This window comes from Rhinatrema bivittatum, chromosome 10 (genome assembly GCF_901001135.1).
Source record: "Rhinatrema bivittatum chromosome 10, aRhiBiv1.1, whole genome shotgun sequence".
In the NCBI taxonomy this organism is placed as follows: Eukaryota; Metazoa; Chordata; class Amphibia; order Gymnophiona; family Rhinatrematidae; genus Rhinatrema; species Rhinatrema bivittatum.
The window spans coordinates 36,155,004-36,182,815 of NC_042624.1; the positions used below are offsets into that span (position 1 = coordinate 36,155,004).

Below are 27,812 nucleotides of genomic sequence, written 5' to 3' on the forward strand. Positions count from 1 at the left end.
GTGGAGCCATTCACGGACCGTGGCGGTGGCGCTTGGGGCGCAGGAGGGGGAGTGGCTATGGCCGCGGAGGTGGAGTTGGATAGGGCGTTTGCTTTCCGGGGGTCCCCGCCGCTCCTGTCTCCCATGGTTCGACCGAGGGCGAAAGTCCCGGATGTCTCGGGCCCTAGCAGCCCCAAACGCCCTTCAGGAGACCCGGGGGTTTTTTCTCCCAAATTTGTACTTGTGCTGCACGAGGCCTTCCTGGTTATGCAGGCAGGTAAGTGCAGTATCACGGAAAGCCCAGCGGTCTTGGGGAAACGGGGGAAGGTTCCCCCTAAAGGTGTGGCGGGACCGCGAATCCCGCCTCCCGAGGGACGTCTGGCGCGCTTGGAATCGGCCTCGGAAGACTCTGACGAGTCTAAGGAGAAAGATGAGGCTTCCTCTGACGATTGGGATGGGGACCCAGGAGACTCTAAAACGGAACAGAGGACTTCGGAGGGTCTGGAGGCTGAAGGAGATAATCCTCGGGTGATCCGTCTTTTCAAAAGGGAGGAGCTTCGCCCGCTCATACCTCAGGTGTTGGAAGAGTTGGGGATTAAACTCACCCTGGAAGATTCCAATGCTGAGGGGGTTAATCCGGTTTTGAATGGTCTACGGAGACCCCCAGCACTTTCCCAATTCCGAAGAAAATCCAGAAGTAGATCAACCGAGAGTGGGATTCCCCCGACTCGGGTCTGCGAGTGGGCAGGGCGATGTCCAAGCTTTATCCTCTTCTGCAGGACCATTTGGATGTTCTCAAGGTCCCGAAGGTGGATGCGGCTGTTTTGGCAATCACTAAGAAGACAACTATCCTGGTTGCTGGTGCTTCCGCCCTGAAAGATGTTCAGGATCAAGTGTTGGAAGTGCATCTCAAGCGAGCTTTTGAGGTCCTGGGGCTAGGCCTGCGAGCTGTGCAAGCGTGAATCAGCGAGCCTGTTTGTTGGATCCAGAAGCCGCAGGAGCAGTCGGCCTCCAGGCCTCTTTCCCCATCCAGGCGGCCCGCCTGGAGGTGGGGGTTGCCTATGGCACGGATGCCTTGTATGACTTAATGAGAACCACAGCCCGCGCTGTGGTGGCGGCCACTTGTGGCTACGTAACTGGTCAGCGGACTTGTCAAAATCGCTGCTCTTTAATCTGCCCTTTCAGGGGAAGCTGCTGTTTGGTGAGGATCTCGATTGTCTGATGAAGTCTCTGGGAGAGACGAAGGGCAATAGGCTGCCAGAGGATAGAAAGTCTGGCTGGAAACCTTTCTCCTCTCTGCCTCGCTTTCAGGAGTCGAGGCGTTTTTCGTCCACCGAGATCCTCGGCCCCAAGACACGCTTCAGCGGTTGTTAAGTCTGGAGGTGGTGGTGCCGGTACCAATGTCCGAACATGGGCAAGGCAGATATTACATCTACTTCGTGGTGCCCAAGAAGGAAGGCACGTTTCGACCGATCTTAGACCTGAAGAAAGTCAACCAGAGTTTGAAGGTGCCACATTTTCGGATGGAGACATTGCGCACTGTAATTGCGGCGGTACGGGGAGGAGAGTTTTTAGCGTCTCTGGAACTCACTGAGGCTTATCTGCACATCCCCATCCATCAGGAGCACCAGAAATTTCTCAGATTCATGTTTCTGGGACAGCACTATCAGTTTCAAGTGCTTCCTTTCGGACTGGCCACCGCCCCGCAGACCTTTACGAAGGTAATGGTAGTAGTTGTGGCGGCTCTGCGACAGGAGGGATTTCTGGTACACCCGTACTTGGATGACTGGCTGATCCGGGCAAAGTCACTAGAGGAGTGTGTGCATTCCGTGGGCCAAGTTCGATCACTCCTGGAATCTCTGGGCTGGGTCATAAATGTGCAGAAGAGTCATCTAGTCCCTTCCCGTTCCCTCGAATACTTGGGAGCCCATTTCAACACCCAGCGGAGCAGTGTTTCTCACAGACGACAGAGTGAACAAAATTCAGGGACAGATAGCACGTCTGCTTAGTCTACAGGTGCCGAAGGTCTGGGATTATTTACAGGTCCTGGGTTCGATGGCGCCTACATTGGAACTAGTGCCCTAGGCGTTTGCCTACTTGAGGCCTCTGCAGAGAGCGCTGTTGTCCCATTAGAATCCTCTGTCGCAGCAATATTTTCTTCCCATCTCTGACAGAGCCGGCCAGGTCCAGTCTGGCCTGGTGGATGACGTGGAATAACCTAGAGAAGGAGATGCCTCCCGAGGTCCCGGATTGGGTGCTGGTCACCACGGATGCCAGTCTTTTGGGCTGAGGAGCAGTTTGTCTGGGAAAGTCTGCTCAGGGCCTTTGGTCGACATCGGAGCAGGCGTGGTCCATCAATCGCCTGGAGACAGTAATATGCAGAGCTCTGGAGTAGTTTCTACCCTTGGTCCGCGATCGGATGATGCGAATTTTCTCGGACAACTCGACCACAGTAGCTTACATCAACCGACAGGAGGGAACCAAGAGTCCCGCAGTAGCGCAGGAGGCTCAGCTGCTGTTCGAGTTTGCAGAGCTTCATCTCGAGGGAATCGCTGCCTCCCATGTCGCAGGAGTCGACAACGTCCAAACGGATTACCTAAGCCGGCAACAGTTGTATCCAGGGGAGTGGGAACTCTCAGGGTGAGCTCCTCTGCGAGCGGTGGGGGATCCTGCAGTTCGATCTCATGGCAGTCAGTCTCAATACCAAGACGCAAAGGTTCTTCAGCTGCCAGAGGGAGTCCGGGGCAGTGGGGCTCGATGCCCTGGTATGTCTGTGGCCGACCGGGGTCCTCCTGTATGTCTTTCCTCCCCAGCCGCTGATAGCGAAGGTACTCAGGCGAGTAAAGTGCAACGCAGGGTCAGTGATAATGGTGGCTCCAGAGTGGCCTCGTGGTTCGCGGATCTGGTGCGTCTGACAGAGGATGGTCCGCTACGCCTGACCCATCTACCGGATCTCCTTCGTCAGGGTCCTGTCTTTTCCAATTGGGAGGATCGCTTCTGTCTCGCAGCCTGGCTTTTGAGAGGAGACAATTGCATGCGAGAAGGTATTCGGAACCCGTGATTACCATGCTTCTCCAAGCGCGTCGCCCTTCTACCTCGTTAGCCTATTCCAGGGTATGGAAGGTGTTTGAGACCTGGTGTGGACAACAGGGCTTGGATCCTCTTCAGGTTTCGGTGTCCCATATTTTGTCCTTTTTGCAGGAGGGTTTATCCAAAGGATTAGCCCATAGTTCCCTTCGAGTACAGGTTTCTGCTTTGGGCTTTCTCAGAGGGGAGAGTACAGGGAAAGGCCTTGGCTTCCCATCCGGATGTGGTGCGTTTTCTTCGGGGAGTCCAACATCTCCGTCCACCTCTGTGTCGCATTTGTCCGGAATGGAATCTCAATCTTGTGTTGGCCCTTTGCGAGGAGCCTTTCGAGCCTCTGAACCAGACAGCTTTGAAGATCCTTACTCTGAAGTCTGTCTTTTGGTAGCTATCTGTTTGGCTAGAAGGATTTCGGAATTGCAGGCACTTTTGTGCTGTGATCCATTCCTCCGGATATCCTCGGATAAGGTGTCTTTGCGGACGGTACCTTCGTTTCTTCCTAAGGTGGTGTTGGTTTTTCATGTGAACCAATCAGTGGAGTTGCCCGGGTTTCCGGATTGGGCTCGGGATCCCTCGATGGGGCGTGAGCTTCATCTTTTGGATGTGAGACGAGTGGCTTTGTGTTACGTGAAAGTCACTCATTCCGTCGTTCTGATCATTTGTTTGTCCTGTTCAGGGGAGCAAAGAAAGGAGAAAAGGCGTCAAGGCATCATAGTGGATAATACTTTAAAATCGTTGGCGCAGTGTGCTGCAGCAGTCAAAAAAGCAAACAGAATGTTAGGAATTATTAGGAAGGGAATGGTTAATAAAACGGAAAATGCCTCTATATCGCTCCATGGTGAGACCGCACCTTAAATACTGTGTACAATTCTGGTCTCCACATCTCAAAAAAGATATAGTTGCTATGGAGAAGTTACAGAGAAGGGCAACCAAAATGATAAAGGGGATAGGAACAGCTCCCCTATGAGGAAAGGCTGAAGAGGTTAGGGCTGTTCAGCTTGGAGAAGAGACGGCTGAGGGGGGGATATGATAGAGGTCATTAAGATCATGAGAGGTCTTGAACGAGTAGATGTGAATCGGTTATTTACACTTTCGAAGGACTAGGGGGCATTCCATGAAGTTAGCAAGTAGCACATTTAAGACTAATCTGAGAAAATTCTTTTTCAATCAACGTACAATAAAGCTCTGGAATTTGTTGCCAGAGGATGTGGTTAGTGCAGTTAGTGTAGCTGGGTTCAAAAAAGGTTTGGATAAGTTCTTGGAGGAGAAGTCCATTATCGGCTATTAATCAAGTTTACTTAGGAAATAGCCACTGCTATTAATTACATCAGTAGCATGGGATGTTCTTAGTGTTTGAGTAATTGCCAGGTTCTTGTGGCCTGGTTTGGCCTCAGTTGGAAACAGGATGCTGGGCTTGATAGACCCTTGGTCTGACCCAGCATGGCAATTTCTTATGTTCTTAAGGCTTCTTTGTCTCTTTGGTTGAAAGAGACTATTTCTGCAGCTTATGTCTCCAAAGGAAGAGGGGTTCCAGTGGAGCTTAGAGTGCATTCAACTCGGGCTCAGGCGAAGTCTTGGGCTGAGTGTCAGCTGGTGTCTCCACAGGAGATCTGTAGAGCCGCGGTGTGGTCCTCTTTGCACACTTTTACCAAGCATTACTGTTTGGATGTACGGGCTCTGGAGACGTCCCCTTTTGGGGAGAGTGTTCTTCAAGCGGGTCTTTTAGGTTCCCGCCCAGTATAAGAGGGTTTTGGTACATCCCATTTGTCTGGACTGATCTGGGTATGTTCAGGAAAGGAAAATTGGTTCTTACCTGCTAATTTTCGTTCCTGTAATACCACAGATCAGTCCAGAGGCCCGCCCTGAGGATCTTTGCTGAAAGACTGCTGTATTTGTTTGCAAAGCAGAGTTGCCATACTTGGCTAGATTTTCAGTTTTGCTGTTGTAAATTGGGTTTCCATTTGGTATGGGGTATCCATGTTGGGGTCCTCCTTCGCTTTTTAATTTTTTACTTATCCTGGCTTGGGTATCGATTAACACTGAGGGGACTGCAGGTAGCACTCTCGTATATGTGGAAGTGCCCAAAGTTTTGTTCTCTACCTCCATCTGCTGGTAGGGATGATTAAAACCCGCTTGTCTGGACTGATCTGAGGTATTACAGGAACGAAAATTAGCAGGTAAGAACCAATTTTCCTTTAATGTCACTATTTTCAACGTTTTCCTAAAAAATATTCATTAAATTCTGAGATGAAGATCAATTAATTGGAAGTAGATATTTTTCAAAAATTTTTCTTGAAAATTGAAAATCATTGTTTTTGCTGCAATTTTTTTTTTCATACATTTCTACCTAGGATCATGGTAATTTTATTTAGGTACTTTTCCATTAGTACATGGAGTAGTGTAGAATGGTAATAACATTAAGCCATTGCTGTTGTGATCTGGAATTTTACTACTGAATCTGAGGTGAGTCCAATGAGTGGTAATTTTATAAAACAATTAATAATTGAATAATATTTTACTGTCTATTTTTTCCTTCAGACCTTCAGTATCAGAAGATGATCTGCGTGCACTTTTTGCTAATACTGGTGGCACTGTGAAAGCATTTAAATTTTTTCAGTAAGCATTTTTCCCTTATACTTTTTTAGTTGACCTATTGAGGTCCATATTCAGCCACTGGCCAACTAGGAAAGTTAGCTGGATAAACTTATCTAGTTGCCCTATATGGGATATTCAGCAGCACAAGTGCTCTGCTGAGTATACCTGACTATCTTGGGCCTGATTTTCTTTCTTCCCACCGGTTTGTGAATCCCGGCGCTAATGGGGGCAGGGGGGGGGCAAAGCGGGGGGCAGGCCTGTGAAAGCCGGCAGCGATCGCCCCACCGCGGTGTTATCGCTGCCAGCGTTCGCACCCAATAGTGCCATCGTAAAAGGTGGTGCTATTGGGCACGCTATTGGTGGCGATAAGGGGCCTTACCTTTTTGCCGTCAGCGAAGTTTCCACAGCATCCGCCCCCAACGTCGCCCCAACTCCTCCTCTTCCGGTGCTGACGCCGCCCCGACTCCACCCCAATCTAGGTATCGCAAAAGTCCCTTTTTGCGTGCGATAGGGTTAGAAAATATCCCCCTTAACTGGATAAGTTTATCTGACTAACTTTAGGACTTCTCTTCAAGTTATCAGCTATATTATTCAGATATAATTGCAAATCAGGATTAGCTGGATAGTTGTGCTCCACCATGGAATGCTCCTGACACAGCCAGATAAGTTTTCAGCCAGATAAAAATGTATCCAATTATGTCATGGTAATCAGACCATTAGGATTTTAAAATGGCATTTGTCCAGCTAAGTGCCAAATTTAGCCAGAGAAGCACACTGAATATGGACCTTGTTTTTGTACTTCGTTTTCTGGGCGTATAGTCTTTATATAGACTCTTCTATAGCATAGGTTGAGTTTTTAATCACATACTTTTGTTTCAGAAGAGATCACAAAATGGCCCTTCTTCAGATGTCAACAGTTGAAGAAGCTACGCAGGCTTTAATTGATCTGCATAATTACAACCTTGGAGACAACCACCATCTGAGAGTTTCTTTCTCCAAGTCAACTATTTGAAACGGCACAGATTGAGAATTATTGCATTGTTTAATGTTGTCACCTATTGACTGTTTGGGAAAGTGGGGACCAGAGTTTGATTTTTTTATTTTATTTTTTTTTGTGCTGTTATCATTCCTTGATTAAAAAAAAATTTTTAAAAATTAAAAAAAAAAAGCATTCATGAGAGAGAAGCAGTGAAGATAATTTCCAGTTTTCCATCTTGTTTTCAGGCAGCCATTAGTTTTTGTATTGGTTTCATGTTTTAAAAGAATTTAATTTAATCCCTTGGTTGTCTTTCAATTTAAGTTCATGCGTGCCTTACAAAGGAACTTGCTAAATGTATTTTTAGCATTTACTAGAAGAAAAAAATTTAATTGTTTGAGGCACATGATTATATGGGAACTAAAACATATTTAGGCAGGCGTGTGTAAAAAGGTTAAGCTATGGAATTTGCTTAGAACCTGTGTTCATTTTGGCTTTTCGCCTTTTTTTTTTTTTTAAATGCAGCTTTTTTTTCCTTTTTTTTTTTTTTTTTTGAACATTGGCCTTATATATGTATTCTGGTCTAGATTCAGTTCTGAATATAGGCATCAGTTAAAATTAACAAGGTGTACTTTTTTTAAAGGACAATAAAGCAGTTTCTATAAGTTTGAGCCCTACATGGAAAGCATTGTAAAATCTTAACCTTTTTGTACACACTCTTGTGAGACATATCATTATAAATGTTGGCACTAAGTAATGTCTTGTTCGTGGCTGAATATTTTTTGTAGATGTTTTTGAAGTTGACATGACTTATGTGCATTTAAGTATATATTGCCATCTTTAGTTTGTAATTCAGATTTGGAATATGGTTGTGGATTTCTGAGCATGTGCAGACTGGCCTTGCTAGTTCAGAAATTTGTGCATGTATTTTATAGAGAAAGAAAAGTGTACTGCAAAAATGTGCAGGAAAATTAATTTTGTGGCAGGTTTTTTTTTATGACTGACAACCAGGTGGGACCAAAGTTTATGTGCCTTTAGTCTTAATTTACCTTGCATTGTAATATTCAGTTTTAATAAATCTCTTCAAAATATTTTGTATTTAGCAACAGACCTGAATTTACTATAAACATGTCTCAGAATCTACAGGTCATATTACTCTGTAAACAGTTCTTCTATCAGTTGGAGCTGTTAACTTGATTCTGTTTAAATGACCAATACTTTTTGAATTGATGTACTTAGTTTCAAGAGTCATAGATTCTTTTATCTATGTAGAAAAAATGGTCATGTATATTTTCTATTAGTTGAGTTTTTACATCTTTAGAAATGTAAAATTCAGTATAGTTTCAAAGCGGCACAATTAAAAATTAATTTTCTAACAAAGTTGGGAAGTTTGATGGTTGTTTAATTTCATTCTGTGTGTACTCTGCTTACCTCTGTAGCATGCTCAATAAACATTTCTGTAGCTCTGTATCCACCTTTTCTGTCTTCCTCTGCTGCCTTTTCTTTCTTCTTTTCTTTGTTTTCTGCTCCACTGTGCTTCTGAATTCATGTTTATTCTCTACCAGGGTGGAAAAAACATAAATTACAATAATATGGATTTATGTAATGACTAAATATAGATAAAGATGTTGTTTTAAATACAATAGAATATAAAGAACTTGACAGAAGCACACATGCAACATATTTCCCCAACCCTATTTTAATCTATTTTAAAGGCATAATTATATTGCAGGTTGTTAGTTTTCTCTCTTTATTTTTAATACTTAAATTCTAATAGATCTTTCAGGTTTGTTATACTCTTACTACAGTTTCATTTTCATCTTTTGTGTCTACTAAAGATGTCTTTCGGTTCATAAAATATGTTGATGGGTTAAACCTAATTACCTAAAACTTTGAAGCATAAATATTGTATTGCGACAGAGTTGTTTTCACCTAGTGTAAAGAGCAGTTTCATTTAAAAACAAAATTTTGGAAATAGGAACTACAAGCCCTAGAAACTAAAGCATAAAAATACAATTGATGTGCGGTTAATATAATTTTAAAATTTGTGCCCAGATGTTGGAAATAACAAAATGTATTTTGAATTCTGCACTGCCTTGTAAATAAAAATGAATAGCAAACTGCCAACAAGTATTCTAAAAATGCTCGACATTTCTTCGGTACTGCCAGAATTAATGTTGTAGCATGTAACTTTAGGATATATTAAGTTGGCATGTTCAGTGAATCCATGTCAACTATAGAGATAGTGTCCCTACATACCTATGGGGATTAAATTGCTGTATTTAACAAAACTTCTGAAGAGTGGAACCTGAGCATAGCCAATCAAGCCAACAGTTGACATATTAAGCTAGAGTATGTAGTACTACAAATACATAGTAATAACCTTTGTAGAGAGAGCATTTATGTATAGTATCTCAAGTATTTGAATTTTGTGTTACCTTAATTTTTAAATAATCTCTGAAGACATGTTGAATCATTAGTTACTGTGTGTAAAACCAGAAGGTCTAAAGCAATTATTCATGCCAATGTATCTTTTATTTCCAATTATACAAAAACTTTAATTCTTATGTAGGGACTCTATCTCAAATATAATTAGTCAAAGTATCCATTTAAAATAATCCAAACATGCTTTACCCCTCATTAGCTACACTCCACGCATACTCAATTCACATTCATACCTCATTCCTCAATCACACCTCACATAAAAATGTATAGTTTGAAAGTCTGCTTTGTAGCATTACCAGTATAACAATTTTTTACATATTTAAACCACATGTACTGATGTTTTCATGTTGCATTCAAAGTACATACTTGTTATAACACTTCTAGTTCTATTTTTATATTTAGAACTTTACATCTATTTACTGCTGAAGGCCTGATGAATTGTCCATATTTGTTCCAAACGTATTCGTCCAGCGAGAACCTCTTTTCACCCTAAATCTAGGGCTTCTTCAGGGACATCATAGATTAAAGGTTTCTCATTTGTAGTTTAGCTCACAAGGTCTAGTACATGTGTTCCTATAAACTCGGCCCACTGCATAGCATGTATATCATTTTGCATATTTTCCAATACTTGCTGCATCTAAAACTGTCTCCGACCGCTTTAATGGCAAGTACCTTTGTGCAGCTTTTCCAATCTTTACTGGCGTATTTTGAGACTGTAGTCACAAAAATATCACATGCTGTGTCCAATAAATTTCAACCATTGTGATTATCAAGATCTCACTTGCAGAGCTTCAACATGGCTCATTCCCACGAATTTCTTCAACAGATGGATTTTCTCAAACATTCACAAATTTTACTAGCGTCTTTCAACCCAGGGAATCGCTCCTCATTTGCAAATGATATTTTTGTGACTACAGTCTCAAAACACGCCAGTAAAGATTGGGAAAGCTACACAAAGGTATTTGCCATTAAACCGGTTGGAGACAGTGTTAGATGCATTCAACTGCACGTCATTTTCTGGTCTTACTGGGTCATATGGCATCCTCGGTGCATGTCACTCCCATGGCTCGCCTTGCCATGAGAATAATGCAGTGGACTCTAAAATCGCAGTGAATTCAGTCTTCTCAGCCAATGTCCACCATTGTCCACATCACCAAACAGCTCCGCTTATTGCTGGCCTGGTCGGCAGACCAATTCAATCTGCTACAAGGCCTTCCATTTCAGGTCCAGAGCCTCAAATAACCTTGACAACAGATGCTTCCAGCCTCGGCTGGGGTGCACATGTTGGAAACCTGCAAACTCAGGGCATTTGGTCTCCAGAGGAAGCCAAACACCAAATAAATTTCCTGGAGCTTCGTGCAATCAGATATGCTCTCGGGGCTTTTCAGGATCACCTTTCCAACCAGGTCATCCTGATTCGAACAGACAACCAGGTGGCCATGTGGTACATCAACAAGCAAGGGGGAACGGGCTCCTACCTTCTGTGTCAGGAAGCTGCACAAATATGGGTGGAGGCCCTTTCCCACTCGATGTACCTCAGGGCCACCTACTTGCCGGGAGTGGACAATGTGTTGGCAGACAAACTGAGTCGCACTTTTCAACTGCACGAGTGGTCCCTTAACCCCACTGTAGCGGACTCAATATTCCAACGTTGGGGTTAACCTCACATAGACCTCTTTGCGTCAATTCATAACCGCAAAGTAGGGAACATCTGCTCTCTTATCACTCGCAGCCAACACCCGCAGCCAAGAGACGCTTTCTCCCTCTTGTGGGCCAGCGGTCTCTTTTATGCGTACCCTCCACTTCCACTCATTTCAAAGACTCGTGAAGTTGCAAAGGGACAAGGGGCTAATGATTCTGATAGCCCCTCATTGGCCATGCCAGGTCTGGTTTCCAATTCTCCACGTACACTGGCACATTCCTCTGGGGAAGGACCCGCTTCTGATCACTCAGAACAACGGCTGCCTTCGTCACCCCAACCTCCAGGCCCTCTCCCTGTCTGCCTGGATGTTGAAAGGTTAATACTTCAACCTCTTAACCTTTCAGAGCCGGTTTTCCATGTCCTAGTAGCTTCACGAAAGCCTTCCACAAGGCAGTCTTATCGTTACAAGTGGAGCAGGTTTACGGTATGGTGTACTTCCATGTCCATCCATCCCTTCACTTGTTCCACACCGAAGTTTCTGGACTATCTGTGGCACCTGTCAGAGTCAGGCCTCAAAAGTTTGTCTATCAGGGTACATGTCAGTGCGGTAACCGCCTTTCATAAAGGTGTCGGGGATGTACCTATTTCAGTACAACCCCTTTTAACACGCTTTTTGAAGGGCTTGCTCCACCTTAAACATCCACTGTGCCCTCCGCCCCCTTCCTGGGACCTCAACATGGTTTTGGGGCGACTATTGAAACCGCTGTTCCCTGTACATACCAGGATCATTCCAGACGGTGGGTTATGTTCCATGTCCAGCAGATGGAGTCAGAACACAAAATTCCCAGGGGAGGAACCATATAACCACGCCTCCCCTGTAACAGCTCTCAGTAACGTTCTGACTCCAGCAGATGTGAGCAGGGGACTTGTGGTCCCCAGCTTGTTAGCTTAGGGCTACCTCCTCAGGGGGATCAAGTTTAAAAAAAAAAAAATAGGAAGTTTTAAATTTACAGTTTAGGTCACTTTGCTAAGGCTCCTCTTACAGCAGGGGGAGAGCTCTCCGCTGGTGCTGGCTCATCGCTCTCTTGCCTGGTGACTTGCTGACAGGCTGTTGCCTGTTTTCTTTCTTTCTTTTCTCATTTTCCTCACTGAGGGCTCAGTTGGGGTAAGTGTATTTTTGTTTCATCTTCTTTTTTAGCAGAAGACTGCAATTTTTTGGACTCCGTTCGGCTCTCTGAGGTGAAAGTCGGTAGCGCCGGCCTCTCCCTCCTGACCCAGGTTTCCCCCCCCCCCTCCCTTTTGGGGAGCGACTGACGTCCCGACCTGCGGCCCCGCGAAGCACCATTCCCCGGGGCCGCCTGCTGTCGGGAGGGTAATTCCCCGTCAGTTCTTCTTCAGGTCGGTGGGGGACCACGGCAAGCGTCCGTTGCCGGGTCGGCGCCCATTTTAGGCGCGAGCCACCTGTAGAGCTCCCCCCCTCTCTCTCCCTGCGGCGATGCAGTCCGCGGCGCCTTGTGAGGGCTCTGACAGGGCCGGATTATTTTCTGAAGAGGGTCTGTGCTCAGGCTGTTTCCCCGAGGGGAAATGTGCGCCAGCTACTAACAAGGACGTTCGAGCTGCAGACCGCGCGGGAAGGAAGCGCCAGGCCCCGTTCCCTCTCAACGCGGGAACGGCGGCCATTTTGTTGCAAGATTCTGATGCCACGCTCTCTGAGGAGGACACGGATAATCCGTTCCCCACTTCTAGGCCTGTTTTGGACCCTTACTCTGAGTCTAATCCTGGTTGGCAGAGGGGGGATCCCCCGGTGGGTGACCCCTCAGGATGCCAGGCCTTTTCCCCTGAATTCATAGTCCTGATGCACAGGGCTTTTCTTCAGACCAGAGACACGACCTTCGGGACCTGGGGACCCTCTCCCCCCAAGATACCATGTCCTACCCCCCTCCTGGGTGGGACCCTCCCTAAGGCTCGCCCCCCTTTAGTAGGCGGGGGAGCGGGGACATCTCGTGGCCCTACCGGGACACCATCGATAATACAGACTTGTCGGGGGAAGGACAATCCCAGGACCCTGACGTGGACAACCCCACCTTGGCGGCCCAGGTGGAGGGCGACGACCCTAGGGTCCTCCGCATCTTCCAAGCGGCGGAGTTAGATGACCTCATTCCCTACATCCTCCAGGAAATGGATATTGATCCCCCTCCGGAACCGGTGGGGCCTGACCCGGCTCTCAAGAAGGGGGACCCCCTCCTAGCAGGACTGCGGCCTCTAGCCAAGTCTTTTCCCACTCATCACAAGATCTTGCAGTTGATCACTCGGGAATGGGATTTCCCCGGAGGCCAACCTTAGGGTCGGTAGAGCCATGGAAAAATTGCATCCTCTGCCGGCTGATTTTTTGGAAATTCTCAAAGTTCCCGCCGTAGATTCTGCGGTATCAGCAGTCACAAAGCATACCACTATTCCTGTCACTGGAGGGACGGCGTTGAAGGATATGCAGGATCCGGAAGCTGGAGGTTTACCTCAAGCGTATCTTTGAGGTCTCAGCCTTAGGGATGCGGGCGGCTATCTGCATTTCCCTCGCACAGCGAGCGGGTCTTCGGTGGGTGCAGCAGCTTCTCACCTCCCAGTCCTTACCAGACGCTGAGGCTCACCAGGAGGACAGACTGGAAGCCGTGGTTGCCTATGGAGCGGATGCTTTATAGCCCGAACCATGGTGGCGGCGGTCTCAGCGCGTCGGCTCCTTTGGCTTCGCAATTGGTTGGCTGATGCCTCTTCCAAGACACGTTTGGGGTCCCTTCCTTTTAAGGGTAGGTATCTTTTTGGTGAAGACTTGGATCAGATCATCAAGTCCCTTAATGAGAACGCAGTGCACAAGTTGCCTGAAGATCGACCCCGTTCATCAAGATCATATAATTACTCCAGAAACCGTTATCGTAACCAGCGGAGAGTGCGTCCTCAGAGGCAACAGCCACCTCGGGCTCCCTCTTCTCGTTCGCACTTTTGGAACCGGCCCTTTCGTGGGCGCCGCCAGGGTAAGGAAGCGCAGGGTGCTGGTACATCCGCTAAATCTACCCAATGATGCCAGACGGACCCGCGAGGTGGTCCCTCGACTGGGGGGGGGTCGCCTTGCTCTCTTCTACGAAGAGTGGGTCCAAATCACGTCGGATCAATGGCTTCTGGATATTCTAAGACGCGGTTACGCTTTGGATTTTGTTTGCGCTCCTCGGGACCGGTTCCTGTTTTCCCCTTGCGGATCCTTAATCAAACAGGGAGCCGTGCGGCAGACCCTCGATCATCTCCTTCAATTGGGGGCCATAGTGCCGGTGCCAGCCGCCGAACTGGGCCGGGGGCATTATTCAATCTACTTTGTGGTTCCCAAGAAGGAAGGTACTTTCGTTCTATCCTGGACCTCAAGCAGGTCAACCGGTCCCTCAGAGTCCCTCGTTTCCGCATGGAGACACTCCGTTCAGTGTTAGCGGCAGTTCATCCGGGAGAATTCTTGGCTTCGTTGGATCTCACGGAGGCGTAACTCCACATGCCAATTTGTCAAGCTCATCAGCGTTACCTACGCTTCAAAATTTTGGGTCAACACTTCCAATGTCACGCTCTTCCCTTTGGCCTGGCCACAGCTCCACGGGTTTTCACGAAGATCATGGTGGTAGTGGCGGCAACCTTGCGCAAGGAAGGCATCCTTGTGCATCCTTACCTAGACGATTGGCTCATCCGTGCAAAGTCACGAGTGCAGTGGATGGATTGTCAACTTCACCAAGAGCAGCCTGGTCCCGTCCCAGTCGTTGGATTTTCTGGGAGCTCACTTCGACACCAAGAATGCCAGGGTTTTTCTGCATCTGGACAGAGCTCATTCTCTGCGTCAGCAGATTCAAGGATTTATGGCGCTCGAGACGCCCACTGCCTGGGACTACCTGCAGGTACTGGGGACCATGGCCTCGACCATCGATCTGGTTCCTTGGGCATTTGCGTATCTGAGGCCTCTGCAGAGATCCCTACTCTCCCGGTGGCAGCCGGTGTCGAGAGATTTCCAGGCAATCCTTCCGATTCCGAGAGGAACCTTCATCAGTCTCCATTGGTGGCTGGAACCGCAGCACCTAGCTCAGGGAGTGTTGCTGGAGGACCCGGATTGGGTGATTATCACCACGGACGCCAGCCTCACAGGCTGGGGAGCGGTCTGTCGGGACAGCTCAATCCAGGGTCGATGGACGGAGGAAGTGGCCCATCAACCGCTTGGAGACCAGGGCGGTCCGTCTGGCGTTACAGGGTTTCTTCCCCATAGTACGCCATCAAGCAGTCAGGGTGCTATCGGACAATGCGACTACAGTGGCGTACATCAATCGCCAGGGAGGCATGAGAAGTCGGTTGGTCTCTCTGGAAACCGACAAATTGATGGAGTGGGCGGAGCTTCACCTCCAACGACTAGCGGCCTCGCATATAGCGGGAGTGGACAACGTACAGGCGGACTTTCTCAGCCGACAAAACTTGGATCCCGGAGAGTGGGAGCTCTCGCAGCAGGCGATGCGGATAATAGTACGGTGATGGGGGACACCGCACATAGACCTAATGGCAACCGCCGGAAATGCAAAGGCCGCCCGCTTCTTCAGCCGCAGGCAGGAGCGCGGCGCCGAGGGCATGGACGCGCTGGTCCTGCCCTGGCCGCGCCACTGTCTCCTATATGTTTTCACACCAAGGGCCGGTGATCCTTGTGGCGCCAGAGTGGCCCCGACGACCGTGGTTCGCGGATCAGCGCAATTTGACGGTGGAGGGTCCCCTTCGTCTCGGTCAGCTGCCACGTTTTCTACGCCAGGGACCAATATTTTTCAAGGAGGCAGATCGCTTCTGTCTTGCGGCCTGGTTTTTGAGAGGCGTCAGTTGAGGAGGCGTGGTTATCCGGAGCCCGTTATTTCAACGCTACTGAAAGCACGTAAGATGTCCACCTCTGTTACCTATGTTCGAGTCTGGAAGGTCTTTGAGGATTGGTGTGGAGCGAATGACATTCTTCCCATGCAGGCCTCAGTGCCACAAGTCCTTTCCTTCTTGCAGGCAGGTTTGGATTTGGGTCTTGCTTACAATTCTCTTCGGGTTCAGGTGGCGGCCTTGGGGGCTTTTCTTCGCAGTGGAAATAAGGAGTTTCTGTCCTCGCATCCGGACGTCTCCCGTTTCCTTAAAGGAGTGAAACACTTGAAGCCTCCGATTCGCCCACCTTGTCTGTCGTGGAATCTGAATCTGGTGCTCCGAGTCCTCTGTGGTTCGCCGTTCGAACCTCTAAGCTCGGCTACCATCAAGGACGTCACTCTCAAGACCATTTTTCTCGTGGCAATCAGTTCAGCAAGACGTATTTCCGAGCTGCAGGCCCTATCCTGTCGTGAACCATACCTTCGTTTCATGCCTGAAGGGGTTTCGCTGAGGACGGTTCCTTCTTTTCTCCCTAAAGTGGTTTCGGCATTCCACCTCAACCAATCGGTGGGATTACCATCTTTTGCCTCTTCTGAGTCTGGAGACCTGCGTAGACTGGATGTACGGCGGTCTCTGATACGCTATCTGGAGGTGACTAAAGATTTTCGGCTCTCCGATCATCTGTTTATCCTCTGGTCCGGACCCCGGAAGGGTTGCATGGCCTCCAAACAATCTATAGCGCGGTGGTTGAAGAGAGCGATCATAGCGGCGTACCTTGGCGTGGGTAAGTCCCCTCCGCTGGTTGTCAAGGCTCATTCTCTTCGAGCCCAGGCGACATCTTGGGCGGAGAGCTCCTCCGTCTCCACTCAGGAGATTTGTAGGGCGGCCACATGGAAGTCGATCCATACTTTTGCGAGACATTATCGCCTGGACGTCGGTGCTCCGTCGGGCGGTCAGCTTGGAGACAAGGTAATACGAGCAGGGCTGTCTGCGGCCCACCCGTGATGGGAAATCTTTGGTACATCCCACCGTTTGGAATGATCCTGGAATGTACAGGGAAAAGAAAATTATTCCTTACCTGCTAATTTTCGTTCCTGTAATACCATGGATCATTCCAGACACCCTCCCTTGGTTTGGGGGTTTGCTTGTGGGACATCCCTGCCTACCTGTCTTAACAATCTTTTACTCTGTATTTCGAATACTGCGCGTCTTTTTTGTTCACGCACTGCTGTTCGCAAGTTCACTGTTCAGAATTTAGTTGCTGTTTATTTGGACAGTGGTTATTTCAATTCCTTCTTTGATTACTTGATTCCTCTGTTTTTAGTCTCTCTCTTTTGGGCTTTGTTAGTCTAGTTACTGAGAGCTGTTACAGGGGAGGCGTGGTTCTATGGTTCCTCCCCTGGGAATTTTGTGTTCTGACTCCATCTGCTGGACATGGAACATAACCCACCGTCTGGAATGATCCATGGTATTACAGGAACGAAAATTAGCAGGTAAGGAATAATTTTCTTTTTGAGCCTCTCAAATCCTGTGATCTCCGCTATCTCACTTGGAAAATTATTTTTCTTTTGGCGATCACATCAGCTCGCAGAGTTAGTGAGTTACTGGCTTTAGTCACCTACCCTCCTTACGCTAAACTTCTGCATGATAGGTTAGTACTCAGCACTCACCCTAAGTTTTTGCCTAAGGTAGTATCAGAGTTTCATATCAATCAATCCATTATACTATCCACCTTCTTTCCCAGGCCCCATTCAAATCCAGGAGAACGGGCTCTGCATACCCTTGACTGTACTCTAGCATTCTATCTAGACCGTACAGCTGGCCACAGGAAATCCACTCAATTGTTTCCTTCGATTCCATCAAATTAGGTAAACCTGTGGGTAAGCAGACTCTCTCCTCCTGGTTAGCGGACTGTATTTCCTTTTGCTATCAGCAGGCAGGCATTCCGCTTCAAGACCATGTCAAGGAACACACTATCAGGGCGATGGCAACATCAGTAGTGCACCTACGCTCAGTGCCGCTTGCTGACATCTGTAAGGCTGCTACTTGGAGCTCTGTCCACACCTTCGCAGCCCATTATTATTTAGACAAGACTTGCAGACAAGATTCCATCTTCAGCCAGTCTGTGATACGCAACTTATTTGCGAACTGAGGTAACAACATCCTTCCGCCAACCTGTTAGGGTTCAGGATGCCCTCTTAACCAAATTTCCACCCCTGTTGTTGTGCCTGTTGCACGTCTTTGGGTGCATTTGGTGCTTTTCTCGGGCATCCTCAGCTCGGTACTCACCCATATGTGAGGACTACTATCCTGCTTGTCCTGTGAGAAAGCAGAGTTGCTTACCTGTAACAGGTGTTCTCACAGGACAGCAGGATGTTAGTCCTCACGAAACCAGCCTGCCACCCCGCAGAGTTGGGTTCGTTTACATTTTCTTATTTTTCACACGTACTTTTTACTATAAGAGACAGAAGGGGGACCCCTGCTGGATGCAGGGTCAGTGCATTGCTGGGCATGCCCACTAGGTGCCAGTCAAAGTTCTAGAAACTTTGACAAAAGTGTTCCGTGATTGGGCTCCATCCTGATGATGTCACCCATATGTGAGGACTAGCATCCTGCTATCCTGTGAGAACACCTGTTACAGGTAAGCAACTCTGCTTTCTCCCTCATTACAGGTTTAAAATGTGCCTCCATATGTTTTCCCCTCTAGTGTTTTTTTTTTGGTCAATAGTGAGTTTTGTTTCGTTTCTGTTAAGACTCCTTTTTTTTCCCCAGTGGTTTCTTGAAGGCCTTGCTGGCCACAGAACTTTTTTATTCTTTTTTAAATTGGGTGCACTCTTAATTTCTTTTCAATTTGATTTTTCAACTTCAATTTCCTTGTCATCCTGCTAGACAGACCACATGTGTGGATTTATGCCATCCTGCCAGATGAAGAAGCCCAACTTTTCAGTGACATTGCTGGTATACTGGGCAGTGCAGCATAGCCATTTGCCAGTATTTTCCATCTCCACCAGATGGTGGCACATACTGGACTGGTGCAGCAGGATTCCATGTTCATCGCCGCTCCCTTGGCTCCAGGGAAAGGACCAGGCCGAGCACAGTTTCCTAGCGTGTAGCAGATGCACTCAGGACCAATGGGTATGGTGTACTCCTGTTAGCAGTTGGAGACGGATCAAATTTCAATCTGACGTCAGTTCCTAGCACATATACCCCTGCAGGAAGTGCAGCTCTTCAGTATTTTCCATCTCCATAGCAGTTAGGGACTATCTGCACACTCTCGCAGCGTTTGAACCAAATCCAAAGAAGAAAACCAAAATTAAAGGGGAAAACCTACCTGAAGATAAGCCCTACTCTCCTGCAGTGATACCGTTGGGTCCCTCCCCCATTTGAGATTCCCGAGGTGATTTCCTTGGTCCCTCGGATGTGAGCCTTGGTCCGGCGGCTGAATCGCGGCGAGGACCTAGCCCCCGATCCTCGGGCACAGCTGAGAGGCAGCGGGTGCACCCCTCGAGCACGGCGGTGAAGGTATTTGCCCTCTCCCCCCGCAGCCGGAGACGGAACGAAACCGGGAAGCGCCGAAGACAAGGTAAGGTGGAAATCTTCTGTTTGAATCCGGTCTCCGAGGATCGAGGAGGAGCACAGGTCACCGATCGGAACCAGTGCCACCGGGTTGATCCGCCCTAGCAGGGCCAGGCCCCGGCTATTTCCAAGGGCCTGCCCACGTGGAGACCCTCCGAGGAGGTCGCCATATTACCGCATGCTCGTCGTCGCCATCTTGGCCCTATTTGCCGCGCCGCCCGCCGTTCAATCAGAGAACACAAATCGAGCTAAGCGCACAAAAATCCTTGTGTGCATAAGTTGCACGTACAGAGCCGGGCGCATATCTGCGCGCACATCTTAGGCGTACTGGAGCGCACAAGAGCTTACGCATCCACAGACATGGCGCCTCCAGAAACAGGAATAAAAGCTCAAGGCCTCTGCCCTGCATGCCACATCAGAGCCGCACAGAGCGAGGAGGCAGACGCCCTGTGCCCACACTGAGAGGAGGCCATGGGAGATCCAGGTCAGGTCCAGTCCCACCCAGGGCCCAGTGCTAGCTCCTCAGGGGGTACCCCGGACATAGGCCCCAGTGGGTCCACCCCACAGACGGGGACCCCCAGAGAACCTGCGCCCCTCAACTTAGACCCAGCGTTGATATCTTGGGTGGAGTTATTCAAGGGGATTCACGCCTTTGTCAAGATGCAAACTGAACCTCTGGCTGATCAGCCACATGCTCCACCGGAGGACCCTCATGCCCCAGGACCCTCGAGGCCTAGGCACAGGCTCCCACCCCCCAGAAGCCCCACCTACGGGGACACGGATTTCTCTGAGAGGAAGTTGAGCCCCCTGGAGGAGGGGGAACTTCCCTCTGGGACAGAGCCACACCGAACCATGAGACGCTTCTTCACAAAGGACGAGCTACCGGACTTCGTATCCCAATGTCTAATGGAACTCGCTATCCCGGGCCAAGGCACCTCGGGGGAACCTAGAATGAACCCCCTGCTGGAGGGCCTTCGCCAGACGTCTTGCCATTTTCCTCTCTTACAGGCGGCACAACAGCTGATTGACCTGGAATGGAATGCCCCGGAGTCCACATTCAAAGGGGGACGAGCCTTGTCAGCCATGTACCCCCTGGACCCAGCGACCAAGGAGCTTCTGGCATGCCCTAGAGTGGACGCCATAGTCTGCGCGGTCGCCAAGCGCACTACCATCCCAGTGGAGGGAGGAGCGGCACTCAAGGATGCACATGACCGGCGCCTGGAAGCCATCCTAAAACAGTCATTTGAAGTAGCAGCCATGTCCCTGCAGATTGCGGCCTGCTGCACCGTGGTGACACGTGCCTGCTTATCACAAGCCAGGAACAACACTTCGGGACAAGACATGGAGCCAGCAGTATCATTCCTCACTGACGCTGCCTCCGATCTAGTGCACACAACAGCCAGAGGAGTGTCGTCCGCAGTGGCGGCCAGGAGACAACTCTGGCTTCTAAGTTGGTCGGCTGACGCCTCTTCCAAGACGCGCCTCACGAGGATGCCTTTCAAAGGATCCCTCCTGTTCGGCAGCGAACTAGAGAAACTGGCCAACAAATGGGGCGACTTCCCATTACCACGCCTGCCGGAAGACAAGACGAAGAGAAACCAGCGTCCCTTCCACAGGTCCGCCAGGGGCAGAAGCTCGCAGCACTTCAACCCTTACAAGAGCAACTATCAAGCACCCCGCCCTATGGGCAGGAACCAGTCCTTTCGGAACAAGCACAACAAGAGGGGAGCCAGCTCGGGGACAGGCCCCAGCCGCGCCCCACAATGAGAATCAGCCAACCCATCCAAGGGAAGAAGCCATAGGAGGCAGACTAGCCTTATTCTACCGCAGATGGGTCGAGATAACTTCGGACAAGTGGGTCCTAGCCATCATCTGGGAGGGGTACTACCTGGATTTCCTTTGAACCCCTCCAGACAGGTTTGTGGAATCCCCCTGCCATGACCTCCTCAAGAGGGCGGCAGTGGAAGCTTCTCTATCCAGACTTCTGGCCCTCGAGGCCATAACCCCGGTGCCTACACAGGAAATAAATACTGGACATTACTCCATCTACTTTGTCATACCCAAGAAAGAGGGTACATTCAGGCCTATCCTGGACCTCAAGTCTGTCGACCGCCACCTAAGGATCCCCCGCTTCTGCATGTAAAACCTACGATCCGTCATACGTGCAATACAACCAGGAGAGTTCCTCACATCCCTGGATCTTTCGGAGGCCTACTTACACATCCCAATTCATCGGGAGCACCAGCGCTACCTACGCTTCAAGGTTCTGGGCACTACCCTTCGGGGTAGCCACAGCACCCTGGACGTTCACCAAGGTAATAGTGGTGGCGGCAACACTGAGGAAGGAAGGAATCCTCATTCACCCTTACCTAGACGATTGGCTGATCAGGCAAAGTCAGTGGAGGAAAGCCACCAAGCAACCAGCAGAGTCATAACACTACTGGAAAGCCTAGGATGGGTGGTCAACACAAACAAAAGCTCCCTACAGTCCTCACAGTTGCTGGAATACCTAAGAGTCCGATTCGACACCAAGTATCATGACACCAAGTATCATGACACCAAGTATCATGACACACAGCCATTCCATCCCCATACTCAAGAGAAAACCCAGAAATAACTCTCCACCAGACCCCATTCAGACACCCAGACAACAAAGACTCATCAACATCATGACATCTCCCATTACACAACGCCTCGGCCTTTCATTATTCACTTTAACCTTATTCAATGCACAGTCACTGTCCAAAAAAATGCACCTTCTAAATGATTACCTAATTGACAACAACCCTGACATATGTGCAATAACTGAAACATGGCTAAAACCCACGGACATATCATTAACAAACCAACTACCTACACAATCCTTCGACCTCTTCTCAATACCTAGACCGAAAAAGAAAGGAGGAGGAATTCTACTTGCTGCAAAAAAACAATTGGGTATAACACTACAACAATCATACTCCACCTCAAAACTTGAATGCTCCATATTCAAATCGCAACATCTACAAATATTCCTCATCTACGCCACACCAGGAACGCTAGAGACTAACCCCTCCCCTCTAATAGAGATGATAGCCAAACATCTAAATTCAGACAAACCAACCATCATACTGGGAGACTTCAACATTCACGTAGACTCCACCCCTCAATCCACTAACTGCGAAACCTTCCTTACCTCCCTCAGTCACCTTGGATTCACACAAATAATCAGCGGGCCCACTCACAAAGCAGGTCATACATTAGACCTCATATTTATCAACGAGAGCTGGTCCATCCATACAAATCCCACCTGCACGCCTATCCCATGGTCAGACCACCAGCTTATAGACACAACCCTCAAAATGAAAAACACACCTCCTCCAAACATCTCCAAAACCACCATTCATTTCAGGAAACCATGCGCACTGGAGTTACTCAACAAACAATGCTCCAAAGACCTCAAACAAATTGACTTCTCAGACGCCAACACAGCCACCACTTCATGGATCAAACTCACGAACAAAATAGCGGATCAACTCTGCCCAGCCTCCTCAAAAGAAATCCAACCGACACGAGACAACAGAAAACCATGGTTCACCCCAGAACTCAAAACCCTGAAACAGAAATTACGAAACAAAGAACAAAGCTGGAGAAACAACCCTTCTCCCACATCCAGACTTGACTACAAAGCCACCCTCAACACCTACAGAAACGCCATACACAAAACAAAAAAGGACTTCTATGCAAAAAGAATTCATAACTTCATCTTCGACTCGAAGGCTTTATTCTCCTACGTCTCATCACTCACCAAACCAACACCACCATCCATTCCAGACCACCTAGCGCTCAGTAAGGCCAACGAACTAGCCACCTACTTCAAAACAAAAATCTCAAACCTCACCCTCTCCCTTACAACCCACCAAACGCTTCCAACACCTCATAGCACATACCAACTCACTCTGAATTCTAGACTAGAGTCATTCGAGCCCACATCAGCCATGGAGATTGAAAACTTACTTAAAAAAATTAAACCATCGGCACATCCCTCGGACCCACTCCCTACTAATTTGCTCACTGCCATCTCTAGCACCGTCGCAAAACCTATTGCAGAAATCATCAATACCTCCTTAGCCATGGGCACAGTTCCTAATCAGCTAAAACTTGCAATCCTCAAACCCCTACTGAAAAAACCAACTGCATCACCCATGGACCCAGCCAACTACAGACCCATTGCAAACCTGCCCCTGATCTCCAAACTGATGGAAAAAGCGGTAAATAAACAACTTTCCGAATACCTCGAGGAGCACAACATTCTTTCCCCGGCACAATATGGTTTTCGCAAATCTCGAAGCACAGAGTCCCTTCTGCTTTCCCTCACTGATAATTTACTTTTGAACCTGGAGAAAAAACAGTCATTCTTACTGATCCTACTAGACCTATCTTCAGCGTTCGACACGGTAAATCACTCACAACTCCTAGAACAACTATCAAACATAGGAATCAAAGGCACAGCCCTCTGTTGGTTCAAATCGTTCCTATCCAACAGGTTTTTCAAGGTCAGAATCAACAACAAGGAATCTGACCCCATCCTATCAGACCAAGGCGTACCACAAGGTTCATCCCTCTCCCCTACCCTGTTCAACATTTACCTCCTCCCCCTCTGCCATTTGCTATCTCAACTCAAGCTTACTCATTACCTCTATGCAGACGACATCCAGATCCTAATCCCCATCACAGAATCAATTCAAAAAACCTTCGTCTACTGGGAGAATTGTCTTAAACCAATTAAACAACTACTCTCCAGCCTAAACCTGATTCTAAACTCCAGCAAAACAGAGCTGCTACTAATCTCACACAACCTGAACAACCACCCACCTAGTCTGGCACAAACCACATCTTTAAACATGGAGCTCTCTGCAGACGTCAGGAATTTAGGTACTTGGCTTGACAATCAACTTAACCTTAAAAAATTCATAAACACAACCACCAAGGACTGCTTCTTTAAACTACAGGTCCTAAAGAAACTAAAGCCACTCCTTCACTTCAATGACTTTCGCCTCGTTCTTCAATCCATTATTTTTTCGAAACTTGATTACTGCAACTCAATCTTACTGGGCCTCCCCTCCAACAGCATCAAACCCCTACAGATGGTACAAAACGCCGCAGCCAGAATCCTAACTAACACTAATAGAAGAGACCATATTACCCCCATCTTGAGCTACCTCCACTGGCTACCCATCAAACAGAGAATCATATATAAAACCTTAACCATTATCCATAAAACAATTCATAACGTCGCACCTATATCTCTACAAACCCAACTTCGCCTACAATCATCGGCCAGACCCATCAGAAGTGCCTACAAAGGCACATTAGTCGCAGTTCCCGCCAAATCAACGTTAAGAAAAAGAGCACTATCCACTGCGGGACCACATCAATGGAATGCGCTCCCACCAGACATAAGACTCGAACCCAATCTACCAGAGTTCAAAAAAAGGTTAAAAACCTGGCTCTTCAGGCAAGCATTCCAATTCCCAGAGTGAAACTAGGCACCTCCTCCTGTCTTTCAGATCCAACCATTGCAAGGTGTCACAAACACATTGACACTCAATTTCATACACGGACTTGATTATTCACAATATCTATTTATTTAAGTCATCCTTTTCATATTATATTATTTAACCGATTACTTGCAGACTATTTACGCTACCAAAGTGCCTTGTAAAACGTGAACACGAATAATGTTATAATAATATTATAGGTTTGTTAAATACTATTGTTACTTTCACTGTTCCTTGTAATAATGTTCAATAGTTGATTGTTGTCATTCTATGTTCTATGTAAAAAACCCCAGTCTAATCTACCAGACCAGGGCAACCTTTTCGTTACTTGTAAACCGGACTGATTTGTATTGCATACAGGAATTCCGGTATATAAAAATAAAAAATAAAATAAAATAAGTAAGGCAAGGTCAGCTTGACCCCCACAAGGAGATCAAAACTGTGGAACCGGCTGCAGACCTTGCTGAGCGTTCCTTGTCCCACAGCATGGGACTACCTGCAAGTCCTCGGGCTGATGGCATCTACTCTGGAAGTGGTGCCATGGGCACGAGCCCACGAGGCCCCTGCAACGCTCACTTCTATCGCGGTGGAGCCCATGGTCCCAGAACTACACCATATGTCTACCAATCCCGGGCAGAATCCAGACCCAACTACGGTGGTGGCTGCAGACCAGCCACATGAGCCGGGGATCAAGACTATCCTCCCCAACCTGGACCCTGCTCACCACAGATGCCAGTCTACACGGATGGGGAGCACACTGCGAAGAGTTAACCGCCCAAGGACGGTGGAATGCAGAAGAGGCGAGATGGAACATCAACCACCTAGAAGCGTGGGCAGTCAGACTAGCCTGCCTGCAGTTCACCCACAGACTCCGAGACAAAGCGGTCAGGGTGATGTTGGACAACGCCACGACTGTGGCCTACATCAACCGACAGGGCGGAACCAGAAGCCAACAGGTGTCCCTAGAAATAGACCTCCTGATGGCGTGGGCGGAAGCAAATCTCCAGGAGAGTGAGAAAGTTCTCCACTTCCTCAGCCTATGTGCAGGTTTGGTGATTTTGATGCTTGGTGTGAAGATCGAGGGGTTCTTCCTCATTCAGTTAAGATCCCGCTCATTTTGGAAATTTTGCAGGATGGATTGAGTAAAGGGTTGGCCCTTAATACATTAACCACCAAATTTTAAAATGGGTGCGCACATAAAAATTGGTACTGTGGGTGCTGTGCGCGGTGCGCGCATTTTCAGAAGGGCCTAGTCTCGCACGTAACTGCTGATATGTGCACAAGTTCTAGGCCCTGAAAAAGGGATGGGCCAGGGGGCAGAGTCTGACAGTGTGGGACAGAGGCCAGGACAGCGGCCATTAGCAGCTGTTCCAAGGAAGCGCACGCAAGTTGTTTCTGCTCAACGGAGTAGTAAGTAAAAACAAAATTGTTATAATTCTTTTAGTTAGATAGGGGGTCGAGGTGGAGAGGGGAAAGGGAAGGAAGGTTAGGCAGGGGTTAGGGAAGTTCCCTCCCAGTCTGATCTTTAACTGGAGCTGACTGGGAACTGGGGGAGGCCCGATTGCGTTGCCACATGCAATTTTCTAAAATTCCCCCCACCCACCCACTGCCCACACATGCACACGCAGATTATAAAATCCAGAGTGCATGTGCGGGTGGCCCACGGATTTTATAACATGCGCACACCTTTTAAAATCTACCCCTAAAGGTACAGGTGGCATCTCTTGCCTGTTTCCAAGGCCAGGTGAATGGTGGACCCTTGTTGGCTTATCTAGATGTGGTCTGTTTCTTGAAACTTCATCCTCCCTTGCGGTTACTGGTGCCCTTGTGTAATCTTAATCTAGTTTTGGATTTCTTGTTAGCAGACCCTGCTTTTCGGCTGATGCCTAACAGTTATTTGAGGTTACTGACCTTGAAAACGGTGTTTCTTGTGGCAATTTGTTCTGTGCGTCAAGTATCCCAACTGCAGGCCTTGTCTTGCCTGGAGCTGTTTCTACGAGTGACTCTGGGGGTGATACAGTTGCTTCCTTTTTGCCAAAAGTGTTCTTGTATTTTCACTTGAATCAGTCCATTTCCTTGCCGTCTCTGGATATGGAAAGAGATGCAGAGGAAATATTGCCTGTTCATTCCTTGGATGTCAAGAGGCATATCTTGAGGAATTTGGAGGTTTCTAAACCTCTCAGGAAGACAGATCGCCTGTTTGTACTCCAAGGTAGAAGTAAACCTGACTAGCCGGCATCGCAGGCTACAGCAGCCCATTGGATTAAGGAGGTAGTCAAAGCTGCATATGTGGTTGCTGACCAACCGTTAACTAGTCAGGTTAGGGCTCATTCCACTAGGGCTCAGGCAGTGTCATGGCTGGAGGTTAGATTGTTGTTGCCCATCGACATTTGCCGAGCTGTTACATGGTCCTTTTTACATACCTTTTCCAGGCATTTTCGCCTGGATGTGCAGGCCCAGTAGGATGCAGCCTTGGCACGTGTGGTTTTGACTGGACCGCAGGCAGCATCCTGCCCTCTACAGGAGTAGCTTTGGTACATCCCACTTGTTTTGGATTCACATTTCTGAATGCTAAGAAATAAATTACTGCTTACCTGATAATTTCCTTTTCTTTAGTACAGACAGTTGACTCCACCTTCCTGCCCTTGGCTGCTGAATGGTTGTACTATGGTCCTCCTGCATGGCTGCGTGTTCCAGGGAGTACTAGTAAGTGTCAATCCACTCCCTAGGCTAGTGTTGTTGCACTACATGTCTGAGCTCAGTGGTTTCCTGTTAACTGTGTGCTGAAGTGGTTGTCTGTTAATAAAATTTTTATTAGTTTGTCCACAGTTGGCTGTTGCAGAGAATACAGGCAGGCTGATGTCACTACAAGGGTATATATACCGCGATGTCAGCTTTGCTCTGTCAATAAGCAAAAGGCAAATAGGTGAAAGTCCAAAAAGGTATCAATGCAAGGAGGAAGGACACAAGTTCTGCAATGTCCATAAGAGTTCAAATACAAAGTTTTTATTATATTGTGTGCAAGCAAAATGTTCAATTGTTAGTATCAAGCCAGAAAGCTTATATCAATATA

General features: G+C 48.0%; 1 protein-coding gene across 6 annotated transcripts in view; it reads left to right on the top strand.

Moving 5' to 3' along the window:
• The window catches only part of PTBP2 (polypyrimidine tract binding protein 2), a 308,274-nt gene extending 300,260 nt beyond the window's left edge, over nucleotides 1-8,014 (top strand). For 3 of the 6 annotated variants that reach the window (XM_029618929.1, XM_029618927.1, XM_029618931.1), the window contains 2 exons: nucleotides 5,602-5,679; nucleotides 6,538-8,014. In XM_029618929.1, coding sequence (XP_029474789.1) covers nucleotides 5,602-5,679; nucleotides 6,538-6,670 — 211 coding nt within the window. In that variant the 3' untranslated portion in view covers nucleotides 6,671-8,014. Of the gene's footprint in view, nucleotides 1-5,601; nucleotides 5,684-6,537 lie in introns of those variants that run through there. The other 3 variants (XM_029618930.1, XM_029618928.1, XM_029618933.1) reach the window with 2 other exon arrangements.
• The last annotated feature ends 19,798 nt before the right edge of the window (nucleotides 8,015-27,812 follow it).